Consider the following 15,366-nt stretch of genomic DNA (forward strand, 5'->3'; position numbering starts at 1 on the left):
TGAGGCCAACACCGTCATTATATAGATATAACAATTACTTGGGGGCAAATGTAAAATGAAATGTCATTTAATTTTTCCTTAGAAAGAGGATGACATTAAACTTTTCTGTTTATGATGGAATTTATGAAGGCACTATGACATCTTGGAGTAGGCCCATTTGTGATAACTAAATATCAAAGGCAGCCCAGAGATTAGAGAGTAGTAGAGGATTAAAAAATATTTCAGGCAAGGGTATATTTCATATCTCTAGGTAGCATGTTGGCAGGGGACACAGGATGGTGAAAGACACTGCTGTGCCCTAGGGAAAGTGGTAGAGCTCAGGGACTCACAGATGGAATGAGGAGCTTTTTGGCATACATCTTTCCAACACTAACCCTTCAGAAGAAAACTCCATGTGTTGTTGATAATCTGCTGACCTGTCTGATTCCGTAAATAGAATAAATTGTTTACTGTTTTGTTTATTTTTATCTCATATAAACATATTATAAAATGTAACAACATAATGACATTTTTGGGGGCAGATTCAGGATTTATTTATTTTTTTAAATTTATTTATTTGTTGCTGAGACTATATACAGCAAAATATACACCAGTTCAGCAGTTTCTACGTGTACAATTCAGTTACATTGATTACATTCTTTGAGTTGTGCGACCATTTTCCCCCTCCTTTTTGAGCTGTTCTTCCCCCATTAACATAAACTCATTGCCCGCTAAGGTTCCTACCTAATCTTTCAAGTTGCTGTTGTCAATTTGATCCCATAGATGGATCTTAAAAGAGCATAATGCTCAAGACAGACTTTCTTTACTAGTTAAGCTAAACTACTGTTTGGTTTTAAGAAGACTTCAGGGGATATTTTTGGTTTGAGGTTTAAAGATTATCTCAGGGCAATGGTTTCAGGGGTTTATCCAGGCTCCATGGCTCTAGAAAAATCTGGATTCCATGAAGATTTGAAATTCTGTTCTACATTTTCTCCCTATAGATCAAGATTATTCTATAGACTCTTTCATCAAAATGTTCAGTAATGGTAGCTGGGCACCATCGAGTTCTTCTGGTCTCATGGCAGAGGAGGCAGTTGTTACTGGAAGCAATTAGCCACACATCCATTTCCTCCTCTTATTCCTGACTCTCCTTCTTTCTCTGTTGCTCCAGGCGAGTAGAGACTGATTGTTGTACCTTGGATGGCTGCTTGCAAGCTTTTAAGACCCCAGGCCCTACACAATGAACTAGGAGATAGAACAAAAAGCACTAGGCCAATTAATTGCCAATTAACTCCAAACCAAGGAACCAAATCACATGAGGTGTTTGGTTGTACATAAACAGCCTCAGCAGCTACTCTTTTTTTTTTTTTTTGTCATTGTAAATATATCTGTCTTGGTTATCTAGTGCTGCTATAACAGAAATACCCCAAGTGGATGACTTTAACAAGGAGAAATTTATTCTCAGTCTAGGAGGCTAGAAGTCCAAATTGAGGGTGCTAGCTCCAGGGGAAGGCTTTCTCTCTCTGTTGGCTCTGGAGGAAGGTCCTTGTCATAGGTCTTCCCCTGCCCTAGGAGCTTCTAAGCACAGGGACCTCGAGTCCAGAGGCGTACACTCCTGGCTCTACTTTCTTGGTGGTATGAAGTCCCCATGTCTCTTTGCTTGGTTCTCTGTTTTATATCTCAAAAGAGACCAATTTAGGATACAGCCTAGTCTTGTAGATTGAGTCCTGTCTTATTAACATAACTGTCTCTAATCCTGCCTCATTAACATCATAGAGGTAGGATTTACAACACATAGAGAAATCACAACAGATGACAGAATGGTGGATAATAACACAATACTGGGAATCACGGCCTAGCCAATTTGACACACATTTTTGGGGGACACAATTCAATCTGTAACAATATCTATCATACAACTTTTGCCAAGTTGACTTTTTACAGGTATACAGCATTGACAGCAATTACAATAATAGGCTGTACAACTCAACTCTTAATCAGTGCCATTTTTCCCGTCACTGTGAACTGAAACTGAGTATTCCACATAATGAAATTATTTACAGCTTAATGTGATAAATAAAACAAAATGCAATCATACTGATTACTTATACTAAGATAGAAACCAGAAGACTATCATTACATAATGATGCTCTACCCATAAAGATAATCTTACATATTTGGTTTGGAACTACACGGAAAGCTACCTAAACACCACTCATTTCTGGGCCTAACTCCTCAGTTATCCACAGCCCAGCACCTAGCATCTGTCACAGAGGAAGTGGAGTTCTTAGGGAGACCCAGTTTTCAGATAAGGCAAGGAAATGGAGAGATGTGTGAAGGAGTGTAAGGGAGAGGAAAATTTGTTTAAAATGGAATGGAGATCCAGTAATCACATCAGAAAGTGTTCAAAGGAAGTAGTTCCAACTACATCATAATAGGGAATATTTGAATTTGAAGATAGATGAATAGAAGATTCTGCATTTTGGGTGAAGGGCAAATATGAAAGGGAAATAAGCATGGTTTAATACTGTAATTGATCTTAAAGTGTAAAATATTTTCTCTGCTAGCATTGACTTTATATATCTATGGGAGGTCTAATGTCAGGGGCTTCTAAATGGGAAGGGGATTAATAGATGTTTGGAGTTCCTTTGTAAATTTCTAGCATAATAAGTATCTGTGAGGTAGTCAGCATGTCATTTTAATACATTCTTATAGTTCTTTTTCCAGCCAACTCTTTGCTTTCTACTTATTTCAAACTTCAAATTAGTTAATTCAGAGTTGGCTGCTCATTTTTGACATACAAGTTGATTTATATTACTGTGCTTAATATATAGTCCATACCAGCCAAATATTATTTCATTAGCAGCACTTGTTTCGAGGTAAATTTTCCTTCATTGTGTAATTAATAGGGACAGTATGGGAAAGTTACTGAATTTCTGTAAAATGAAGTATTTTTTTCCTTATGCACAGTGATACTAAAATCTTCTGAGTAGGAGATTCAAGAGGCAAGAAAGGAGTAATCCCGTTGCGATAACTGAACTTGATAAATGTTTTATAGAAAATCAAGATAGTAGAGAACAAACATATTCCCAAGATATTAAGCCTGGAAATATTTCACAGATCCCATCAGCATGTAGATCAGATACAATTTATGTTGGTTTGATTTGATTGTGTTTTTTTGTGTCCCACAAAACACCACCATGCTGCTCCTCCTTCCTTTGTTGCTTTCTTTTCATCTCATTCTCTGTCCTCGTGAAATGGCTGACAAGCACATATTTAGATGATACAGACCTCTTGCCTAACTAGCTGGTTCCTGCAATCTCCTAGGCAAGATTTAAGGACCTAAACTTTCAAGGAATCGAATGGAAACCAACCAGAAAGTACAAGATCCTACAGAAAGGCTCTGTTAAATCTGTTCACAGAGAAGTACTCAGTTTGTAATGATTTCTTCTACATACATCAGCATATCTTGCCTTTGTACTTTCTATTCCTTCTAACTTCCCCAACTTTTTCTCTTGGTTCTAACTCTACATGAACTCTTACAGTTAGGTCAGAGTATCTTGTTACATGCTCTCATAATAATCACTTTTTTTTTTTTTTCCCTTCAGAGCACTTAGTTTTAAAATACCTACTTCAGCATTGTTTTCTGAATTTATTGAACTTATGTGCTTAGCTCACTTAAAAAACCTAATTATTCTAGTGGTTCTGAGTAGCATGAGAAAAATGCATAAAAGCATCAGGAAAAATCAGAGGTAAGGTGAAATGAGAAAGACCTTAAAAATTAAACTGTTTATTTGGCACAGGCACATTCTTCTGTCCTAATTCCCTCAAATTTGTCTATAAGTCTTCTATTAACTGGTGGAGGTGGTGCTTATAAAGATTTCTTCCCTCTAGGGCTTCAGATTTTTAAAATACATCTCTCCTCTCCATTTCTTTATATAGCTTTCCTTGACTCATACCATGGCAAAAATATTACTAATAAAAATATAAGACCTTCCCCACAGACATGTATAGAACAAAAATCATAAAGGTATAATACTTTGACAATGGAAGGGAATTTAGAAATAATCTAGTTCAACCCTCATCTTTTATAGATGAGAAAAATGAGGCTAATTGGAGTTATATAGCTGGTCATACACTGAATTAGCGAAGAACCAATGTGAGAACCCAGGTCTTCTATCTTCCGGTCAGGTTCTACTGTCTCTTTGCTCCATTTCCTCTTTCTTTCCTGGGTTATAAATAGAGCAGGACAATATATTGAAAATATTGAGATTCAATGGTTGTTCTTTCAAGTATAAATTTTTTCTAATTTTCTTATATATGTAACTATATTTGTAACTTAGAAATTTAATACTGTAAAATACAGCAAGCTAAGAATTATTCTTGAAGTTTTCACCAAATAAGTTGTTTCTTTAATAATGAAAACCAAGTAAGCATTTCAGAATTTGGTTATGATTAGCTGCTGACATAAACGTGAAAGTTGACCTCACTGTGCTTGAGACAACCCTGGCTTTTGCATTTGTCTCAGAAGGCAGCCCACAAGAGTACTTCTTTAGATGATTTCTATTATTTTTGAAGGTACTAATTCTACTTGCTCTTCTTTTGGTAGAGTGGCAATGTCTTAAACACTGTAAAAATTATATTTTATCATAAAAATAATCAGCATGTGTAAAGCATAAAACGGAAATGAGTGTGGCTTTTAAAAACATTGAGGGATTTTTTCATAAAGGGGGTGGTGGTGAAAAAATCCCCGTTACATATTCACTCACAGAGTTTGTTTCTTGATGTTTTGCCACAAAGGAAAGGCAATATAGAATCTCAGTGTAAGTGTAAGTGAGATTAGTTGTATTTGTTTGCTAAAAGTTAGTTACCTAGCTTCATAAGATGAATTATTTGTTTCTGGACACCATATTATGTTTGCCTTACTATGGAAATAAAATATCATAGTATCATTTCTATGTATACACTTTCCCAAAGCTGTTTGGAGTTTTATGAATCTTGAGTTTTACTTTTGAATGTTTTATTCCTTATTTCTGAAACTTCTAATTTTAGCCATTAGAGCACAAGACATTTTAAATAGATTTTGCTTTTAAAGTAAATCATACTTGTTTTTTTTTCATCCGTCCACTCAGCTGAAAAAGGAAAAGTAAGAATGAGGCCAAGTGAATAGAATATTGAATTTCCAAATTTATTTTACTTTCAGATCTTCTTGGAATGAAGGTCAGGTAGTAGGATTTTTACAAACCTTGGTAATGTTTCAGACTTAGGTATAAAAATTAACGTGTGTATTGAGTTTTTGCAATTTCACAATGAAACCAAAAGCAGGGCTCATATATACAGTAGCTATATGTATTTTGCATGTGTCCTTAAAAATGAAATCCTTATATACCTCCTTGTGCTGTTGATAAAACACACCAGCCAAACCTGTCTGCCAGCTGGCTTTGAAAACTGTATTAACTTTTACATGGCATTAATAAATTACTGTTTCAGTGCCACCAGGTGGTAACTGATTTCCAATAATGTTTTGATTTTGCTTTATTAAAAAAATTCATAAAAATATATGGTACTTTGGGATCCACAACCACATTTTATTTCCCTTAATTTCCTCGTCATTAGGAAAGATACAATTTCTTTAAATTGAAAATGAAATCACGTTTCATGTCTTTCAAGGGATTATCATTCTTTATTACTCAGCCTCATACACATAGCATATTTGAACATCTTGGAACTTAAGAAGTAGAGCACAAAATCATAGGGGATTTTATAAATTAAATAGGAGACTTGAAATTATCAGCTGACTTCTTTTATGCAGAATGCTTCTTAGTAATTATAAAACAATGTAAACCTAAAAATTGCTATCTTGTAGCCAATAATAATTCAATGCTGAAGTGATAACAGAAATTGTATTTTCTGTCCTTGTGTCTTAATTTGAAAATGGGGGGTTTCATTATCTTTGTTCCAAAAGTTTTTTTTTTTTAGGTGTTTCCTTTGAGGACTGTTCTTCATATTGTTGATAGTTTAAAATAGATTTGAAACAATATGCTTATATTTATGATATTGTACTAGATGTTATAGAAAGAAAAAACACCCTAGGAATTTATAAGGGAGATCCTTCTTTGTTTCTGTTCTTTAAAAATAAATTAGTTGAAGTTCATATGTATCATTAATAATTTTGGAAGATAGGTTGATGCAGAGGAAAAAAAACAAAACAAAAACCACAACATACCTTTGGAGCTCTGGAGCCAGACAAACTGACTTTGTGCAACCATGGAATCTTGTGACCTTTGGCAAGTTGCTTGATACTTCTCTGCCTCATTGTCCTCATCTGGAAACAATACCTATCTCTCACATTTGTTTTAAGTGTTAAATAGACAAATATATTTTTAGGCACAAGTTATGTGTGTCCATAAATGTTTCTTTTTCCAATTAGATACGCTCAGATTTCTGAGATTAATTCTGGGGATAAAGAATTGGTGGAGAAGTAAAGATTTGTATATTTAGCTCAAATACACAAATAAGTCTTAATAAGTCTCTACTCTCAAATTATTTCTTTAGTCTGTTTCCTCTCCTCTCTTTCAAATATGTATATGGTAAACTGGACACTTAAAAAAGCACAATGTATGTACCTATCATAATATTTAACTTTCTATGGCTTATATAAGCAGTTCTTATAAACTGTTGTTGGCATCATTTAACAGTTATTATAGAGAATGAGAGAAGTGAACCTTTTTGAGTTAGTGGTAAATCCATGAACATTTTAAACAAAAATTTGAACCTGCATATTGGAGTTCAATTTCTATTGTTTAGTCTTCATTAAAGCAGTGAAATCTCCATTTTCAATGCCTAATGAATCAAACAATATAGAAAATTAACCCCCAAAGCAGTACACCTTTAGTTTGTTCAGTAATGACATTCCACAAGCCATCATGATATATTTCAACAGTTTTACACTCAATTTCTTTCAGCAACTCTTTTAGAAATATCTCGAGATAATTTACTGGATAAGTGCATTGATCTTCTAAAAGACATTTGGAATATTTAATATTTTGACCCCCCTGAGACACCCGGGCAAAGGAAACGGTCAGAGAATTTAACAAAAGAAATAAATAGGTTAAAAGTGAAAGTAAAGGTAGGCGTTTGACACTAAGTTTGCCACTGTGCGTTTAGTTCCTTTAAGAGCTGTAGTTCTTTCTCACCTCTTTACCAAGGGCTACTTTGTTATTTAAAGCCTCCCCATTAAATAAGACTGTTACTGAAGAACAACTCAGAAGTACAAAATATTACGAAATCTTTTCAAGTGGCAATTTACAGGGGGATTTCCGTATCCTATTGTATGTAGATGAAGCAAACCACTACAGTTAGCGCTACAATTGCTCTTAGCACCTCCCGCTTCATTATGCACACTGTTTGACTCCTGCTGCATCTGGAATGCCCTGGGGAAGCGCTCCAGGACCAAATACAAGCAAAAGCCAGCACCCTTTGGAGAGTGACTCTGTACCAAGGTGACCCAGGGATTTTAGAGTTTGCAGGTACATCTGCCATCGCTCCCATGTTCTTTCTCTTCCACTCCCTGGAGCTGGGCGCTAGTTTCCAGAGCTTTCAGATTGACTTGCCGCGCACCGCACAGCGAGTAAAGGGTTGGTTGCTCACTGAAGCCCGCACAACCCTCATCGTTGTTTGGGCGTCGGTCTTCCGAGTTTCCCTTGTAGCCCCAGGGCCTTACGCGCGCCAACAGGATTCAGAGTGCTGTCTTCCACAGTCAGTGGGGCAAACGCACTGACCACCCCGGACCTGAAAGCCAGTCACCCCGCCTCCTACTCCTCAGCATCATCGGTATGAAGATTTCGCAGGCGCCGGGGGTGTTTGCGGACTTCTTCGCGTGCCACTTTCCGTCAGGAAACTCCGAAAAGTAAACGACACCTGGGAACTCCACATCCCACCCAAAATCTCTCTGGAAATCCACTCATGGGCCCCACCCTTCTGAGTCTGGCTTCACGGTGAGCGTCTAGGGCCAGATCCAGCAAAAAGCACAAATTAACTTATTCCGGGCTTGCTCCTCCTCCCTCCGCGCAGTCGGCCGCTCAGAAAGGCATGCAGGCGTTCCGCCGCTCCACGTTTGCAGCCGTCATTGAACTAGGTGGGGTGGGGAACGGGAGAGAAAAGTCGTCGTGGGCGGCTGGATGCGCCTGCCGTCAGTCCCCTGTGGCCGCACGCAGGTACCGGGCGACATCGCGGTGACCCCGCTCCTCAGCCAGGTCCACGGGCAGGCGACCCCAGGCATCGCGCACGTCCAGTCGCGCCCCGGCGCGATGCAGGACCATCAGCATGTCCAGGAAGCCTTCCCGCGCGGCGTCGTGCACCGGTCGGGTGAGGGTGACGGGGTCCGCGCAGTTGGGCTCGGCGCCATGGAGCAGCAGCAGCTCGGCCACAGGGGTGCTGCCCATCATCATGACCTGCGGGGAAAGCAGAGCAGTCAAGGAGACAGGCAGGTCAGCGAACTGCAGGCTTGGGAACAAGAAACCCCGGCGGGGGTGGGTGAGGCCACTTTAAATAAATACATATTTATGAAGAACCCACCCAATTGCGAGGCGTGTACAAGCTTCAGGTGTCTGGTTACTCTTAAGTTGCTGACGCAATTCCCCCCTCCTATACGCGTTTCTTGGCTCAAATTGAATTCCATTTTTTAATCCAAACGTGAGACAAGAAAGAGCTGATGACAAAGTGTTTATCGTTGTAGGAACAAAAAAATTCTTGATTTCCACTGGAACATGGAAATCTATTTTGTTACACGATTTAGGGATGGAGTTAAGCTTAAATGGCTTTTAAAGTCTTCAGTTATTTCCTTTGCTCCCCTCCTTTCCCATAATGCAGGTCTAAAAATATTTATTAGGCAGTCAACTGATTTTTTTTTCAGAAGTTGGGGTAATACTAGAAGTAAACTAAATTTACAGAGGTTTACATTGTTTGGTTCTCGCTGCAAATCTGTGGAAGCCTTTTGCCTTATTTCATATATGTCTGCTCATAAATGGATTATAGTCTGATAATTTGAGCAGAAGTTGGACGGAGGAAAAACTATATCAAGTCATTTATAGTTTTACAAGATGATGAAAATAAATGATTTTTAATACACAGTTCATCATTTTTAATATTTAGTGTGTAATATATTTAATGTACCATGTAAAGCAAACACTACATTTATACTGTACGGTTTCGCTAGGATTTTATAATGTTAAATAGTAAGTATTTTGCTGTATAAAAAAAGAGCTTGGCTATTTGCAGTCAAATCAGAACAATGCATAACTTAGAAAAAGTGCTTTGGAGGAGAAATTCTATAGCATCCTTTTGTGAACACACATTATGCAAGATTTTCTTATTTTAAGTGAAGTGTAAAAACGATTTTTGATAACTAAATGTCCGAAATGAAGTTTTTTTTTTCCTTGTGGGTTTATGTGCTTTAAAATGTACCATGTGATTGAAAGGCAGTATACCTCTAGTTTTGTTTCATGAATATTAGAAACATCCATTTCTTCTCTTAAAAACCATGATATAATTTATCATTTCCACTGGTGATGTAAAGGGGGATCTTTATATAGAGAGAAGAGGAAAAATGGTTTTTAATCTCAGAAGATGGTGAATTAAAACTATAAGAAAACAAAACAAGAAGTCTTTAGAAACCACTTTTCAGTATTTTCGTTGCCTTTAAACTATTCCTCATTTGTTATACCAATTTTTTAAGAATTGCTATGTATTCAAAGGGAATGAACACCTGTTTTCTTAAAAGTGTACATTAATGCCAAGATTTCTTAATAATAGCTTGTTCGGAAAAGTAATGAGGTGAATACTGAGTATGAACCATAATAGTCAACAGTAAAGCGCAAAAGCATTAATTTGGATTTTAATGGAATTTAAGCTTAAAAGGAGCCCTGATCGCGCAGTGATTAAGCAGCGCTCCGCTGCTAACCGAAAGGGCAGTTCGAACCCAGTAGCCGCTCCTCGGGACAAAGATGTGGCAGCCTGCTCCGGTGAAGATTACAACCTTGGAACCCCTATGGGGCAGTTCTCCTCCGTCCTACAGGGTCGCTGTGAATCGAAATCGACTCCAGGGCAATGGGTGGGCTAATTAAAGCGAAATTAATGGTTAAACATATTGAATAAATGTACTTTAATAATTAAGAGGCTAATTATTTATGAAGACCCTTTGCCATTGAAAAAAGACCTAACAGTTGCTGCCGAAATGCTTTTGTAATCCAAGAATTCCGTATGATACTCAGTACAAATCTATGGGAACATTTTTTTTTCCTCTTATGTAACACTCAAGAGACGTTGCTAACATAAGATAAAGAAATTAAGTACTGTGGTTGAGGAAACCTATCTCCTTGTTTTGTATTCAATTCGCCTCTATGAGGAAAGACAACAAAAAGATTCCACATGGAGGCTTAAAAGTTCACGGTGAATTTTTTTTCAATGCTATCATTTTGTAGAAGAATTCCTTAAGTCCAACCCAGATTGTGGTATTTGTAATTTATTCACCTTTATCGTTAAAAGACAAACAGATAAAACAGTCCACCCCAAATAACCCCCTTTCCTTTCCAGTTGAATGTATTACTTGCATCTCTGATCATGAGATGGCTTCGGAAATGTGGATATTTCAATCATTGAAAAGAAAACCAAACCTGAAGCACTGAGTTTTTCAATCTCTTTTCTTTAGGATTTTTGCTGTGAGAAAACCTGCTTTACGGCGGGGCTCCACACCTCCAAGAAAAGGCTCCTGCACACGTCTACGTCGGTGAAGGTGTCGGTCCCAGCCCCCGAACCAGGGAGGCTGCGCTCCGCGCTCACGCGCCCCCTGCCGGCCAGGCCCCGGGGCCCCAGGTACCTGGATCGGGCGCCTCCCGAAGCAGTTGACTCGGTTGGCATCCGCGCCGGCTTCCAGGAGCTGCCGCACCGTCTCCACTTGTCCCCGCGCCGCAGCGTTGGCTAGGCCCGCATCGCCGCTGCCATCGCCGAGCATGCCCTTGTCCTCCTCGCGCATTCCGCCACCCTCAGACGTGCGCGGCCGGGATACTCCACCACTGGCCGTGAACTTCGCGATCCTCCCTCCCTCCCTCTCCACCCCGCCCAGCGCGCTTTCCCTTCCCCAGGGGAGCTCAGTTAGACTCAGTCCCCTCCTGCTGTCCTCTTGCGGGTTGGGGGTGCGTACAATGGCCGAGCGGCCGGGGGCTAGCTTCAGGCTTTTCCGGGCGCTCGAGAGCCAGCAGACACGCCAGGCCCGCTCCCGGGTAAAGGCACCTGGAGCGGCCGCAGCTGAACGCAAAGCGGCTTCGACCGCAGTGCGTGCGTGCCGCAGCGTCCGCACCGCCCGGCCTCACTCTACGGAGTGGGGAGCGGACCAGGAGTGAATTCCGTTCCCAGCTGGGCCGCGGGCCGGGCTCGCCCCACCCCCTTAGGCTCCGCCCCCTGTCGGGCCGGCCAGCGGGACCCGTCCCTCGATGGACGCCCGGAGGCCAGTCTAACGTCACAGCCGACCGGTGATGGGTGGGCTGTCTCGCCCCAGTAGGCGTTGAGGCGCATGCGCAGAAGCTGGCGCGGCAAGCCGCCCAGGAACGCCGGAAACGCGGCTCGCTGTGTGTCCAGCAAATCCGGCAGGCTACATTTGTGGAAACGTTGACCCACTGCCTTTAGCTCCTAATCCCCAGCAGGCGGAGCAGAGGACTTCTATTCCTCTCAGCTCCGCACCAGCCGGTTTCACTCTGGAGACGTTTCCTGATTAGTCGCTCCCTATGTAATCGAGCGGCAGAGAGAAATGCATTTAAAATAACTCTGTCTCTTTTAAGATGTCTGAAAGTGACAGCTCTGCACCTGTCATGCAGGTTAAATTCATCCCCAGGCAGTACTTGAACTTCACAAGTTTCACATCTTGCATCTTAGCAGTGTTCTTTTGGGTGTGCCTTTCTGTTTGAATCAGTCAACCAGAAAAACTGAAAAATCCCGAGAATCTTGTTTTGCTGTGCTTTTCTCTTTCTTTTCATCTTTTAATTATAGATTTAAAAAACAAAACAAAGACCCAAACCCGTTCCTGTGGAGTCGATTAAGACTCATGGCTACCTCATGTGTTACAGAGTAGAATTGCAAGATAGTTTTCCTGGCTGTAATCTTTATAAGACGCGGATTGCCAGGCCTTCCTCCCCCTCAAAAACAAAACAAAACAGCAGCAACAACAACAAACCGAGACTGAGGGTAGCAACCTGGTACGTGAAAGACATTTGAAAAACTTAAAACTTTAAAAAAAAAAAAAAAGGAATCAGAGATCATATTTTCATTATATTTGTAAAGTACACCTTTGTTTGCACTCTTATCTGCTTAACCCACCTTGGTAAGCATTTGATTTTTATTTATTATGAGTAATAAAGGAAATTTATGCAGTAATAATGAAGCATAATAAAACAAAGGTGTGGTGTTGGGCCTGTCATTAAACAGGCTGAACCTGTCATTATACCCTCTTCTGAAGATTTAAAGGCCAAGTGCTTGTTTTTTTCTTTTAATCTTCCTAGATGAGTTTCAATGGGCATATTCATTGCTTTAAAGATTTAAAAAAAAATTGCAGCTGATGCTACACTGAAATAGGAAAAGAACCACAAGCTGTGTATCTGCTGCCTGAAAACTGGTGAGGAACTGCATGAGAGTGGGCTTCTCCTAACATCCAACAGTTATTTATAAAATCGTTTTGGATCAGGGTACTCAGGAAGACGAAGTCTTAAAGGGAGGCCAATTGCTTGCTTCCTCATGAATGAGAGACTCAGCGTGTTTCTTCTGATGTATCTTAGCGCTGACTCCTTCTCCCCTTCATCCTCTGTAGAATGAGGAAGAGTTCTTTAAAGACAGTGGGGCCCATGGAAATGGGGGCTGGGGCTGAAGATCTTCTGACTGAGCCTCAAAAGGGCTGAAATCCACTAGACAGGGCAGGGAAGGAAGCAGCTGTAGTAGCAAGTTTCCTCTCTTTACGCACCCCCATTTCTTAGTTTTTAGTTTCTTAATTCCTCAGTCTTTCACTCTTATTTGACATTCTTTTTTAAAAGAAGTATTTATTAGACTTTGTTTTTTCAGAGAAGTTTTAGGTTTACAGAAAAATTACACAGAAGTAGAGTTTTCATATACTCCCTGTCCCCACCCCCAGCTTCCCCTGTTAATATCTTGCATTGGTGTGGCACATTTGTTACAACTGATGAACCAGTATTGGTACATTATCATTAATTAAAGTCCATAGTTTACAGTAGGGTTCACTCTTTATGTTGTACAGTTATGTTGACAAGTGCATTATGTCATGTATCCGCCATTACAGAAAAATATAGAATGGTTCCACCACTTGAAAAATACCCTGTGCTCCACCTATTCATCTCTCTTCCCCTCCTCCCAAGCCTCTGACAACCAGTGATCTTTTTACTGTCTTAATAGTTTTGCCTTTTCCAACATTTCGTATAGTTGGAATCATACAGTATGTAACCTTTTCAGACTGACTTCTTTCACTTAGCAATACGCATTTTAGGTTCCTCCATGTCTTTTCATGACTTGACAGCTCATTTCTTTTAAATCACTGAATAATATTTCATTGTATGGAGGTACCATATTTTGTTTAGCCATTCATTGAAGGACATCTTGGTTGCTTCCAATTTTTGGCAATTATAAATAAAGATGCAATGACATTCTTGTGCAAGTTTTTGTGTGGACATGTTTTAAACTCATTTGGGTTCATACCCAGGAGTTTGATTGCTGGATTGTATGATAAGACTATGTTTAGCTTTGTAAGAAACTACTGAACTGTCTTCAGAAGTGGCCATAACATTTTGCATTCCCATAAACTTCCACTTTTATCTGGAAAAAGTCATTTTATTTGTTGATGGCCACTCCATTCCTTTGTCTGGTCTGAAGAATGGAAGTCTGCTTCTGGTTGAAACTCATGGTACTCTTTGGGCTCAGTTCTCACACACATTGTTTTGGAGATTTCAAGTGTCTAGGTAGAATGGGAGAAGGAAGAGGAAAGATGAGGGGCAATGGGCATACAGAGTCTTTGAAATGGGTGGCATTAATTCATTGCCAGTCACTGTGAGGGGATGAGTCACCAGACTGATGTTTGTGGATATGGTGGCAAATGGGCTCAGTCTGGAGTGTCTTCATTAAAAGAGCCTAGCAACACTGAGATTCAGTGCACAGCCAAATGAAACTAGAAGGTTTTTACAGGAGTGTTGTTGGGACTGTTCCTCTAATGAATCCAGAAATTGAATTTAGTTCAACAAAACTAAATACAGCATGTCCTATATTCTAGGAGTCCACAGTTGAATATGTTATGGGTCCTGGCTTTTAAGAATCTCTCCCTTGTGGCATTCAAAGCTAATAAATGGTTTCAATTTAATATGATAACTCTACTGAGAAATGTATCTACAGGGTATATTGAGACTAAGAAAGAGGGGAGCTTAACCTAAGTTGGAATTGCAGGGAAAGTTTCTTAATGGAGAAGCCAGCTGAAGAGAGTTTTAAAGGATGAATCATAAATTAACTAGTTCCTGTGCCTGGCTTTCAGCTTTATATTTCCCTGACACTTAAAAAGATTAGAAAAAGATATCCTGAGCCAAGTTTTGAGAGATTCTGCTAAGTGGTAGGCATGGGCCATAGTGTCTGAAATATAGAAACTGTTTAGAGTTGATTAGGAAATTGAAGCGATAGTTTTTTTTTTTTTTGTGGTTGTTGTTGAATGAGGCATAGGTAAAGAGTGGTAAGATAGGGAGAAGTCAATGAGCAGAGTAACAGAGAATCTTCTATAAGGCAAGGACGAGAGCTTCGCAAAGCGAATTCAGTGGAAAGAGCCTCGGAAAGGGGCGTGCGCGGTTACTAGCACCACGGACAGCGCTTCCCTATTAAGCATGTCTGGGTGGTCCTAACTTGCTCCTGACTGGGAATTTTAGAGGAAGCTTCCAACTTGATCTCCCAAAGCCTTTTTCTCCTCTGAAATTCAAAGGAAACCACGTGGAAGCTCAATGGACTTTTTTTTTTTTGCAAATTCAGCTTGCTCAACCTGATTTCCAAATATTATTGGAATATCTAATATTCTTTTTTAAAAAATTTTTTCTCATACAGTAATTTATACATATATTGTTATGTGACTCTAATTATTTTTCCCATACTGTGACAGCACACTCCTCCTTTCCACACCTGATTCCCATGTCCATTCAACCAGCTCCTAACTCTCCCTGCCTTCTCATCTCACCTCCGGACAGAAGCTGCCCATTTAATCGTTTGTATCAACTTCAGCTAAGAGGCACACTCCTCACGAGTATCACTTTATGTCCCACAGTCCAGTCCAATCCCTGTCTGAAGAGTTGGCCTCAGAAATTG

At 39.8% G+C, this 15,366-nt stretch overlaps 1 protein-coding gene across 1 annotated transcript; it reads right to left on the reverse strand.

Moving 5' to 3' along the window:
* Positions 1-3,879: 3,879 nt before the first annotated feature.
* Positions 3,880-11,349, reverse strand: LOC101351137 (cyclin-dependent kinase 4 inhibitor B). Its single transcript, XM_004373524.2, has 2 exons — positions 10,856-11,349; positions 3,880-8,432 (listed from the first exon to the last, which is right to left on the reverse strand). The coding sequence occupies exons 1-2, from the start codon at positions 11,009-11,011 to the stop codon at positions 8,172-8,174; spliced, it is 417 nt and encodes a 138-aa protein (XP_004373581.1). The 5' UTR covers positions 11,012-11,349; the 3' UTR covers positions 3,880-8,171.
* Between the last annotated feature and the right edge of the window lie 4,017 nt (positions 11,350-15,366).

This window comes from Trichechus manatus, unplaced genomic scaffold (assembly GCF_000243295.1).
Source record: "Trichechus manatus latirostris isolate Lorelei unplaced genomic scaffold, TriManLat1.0 scaffold00025, whole genome shotgun sequence".
In the NCBI taxonomy this organism is placed as follows: Eukaryota; Metazoa; Chordata; class Mammalia; order Sirenia; family Trichechidae; genus Trichechus; species Trichechus manatus.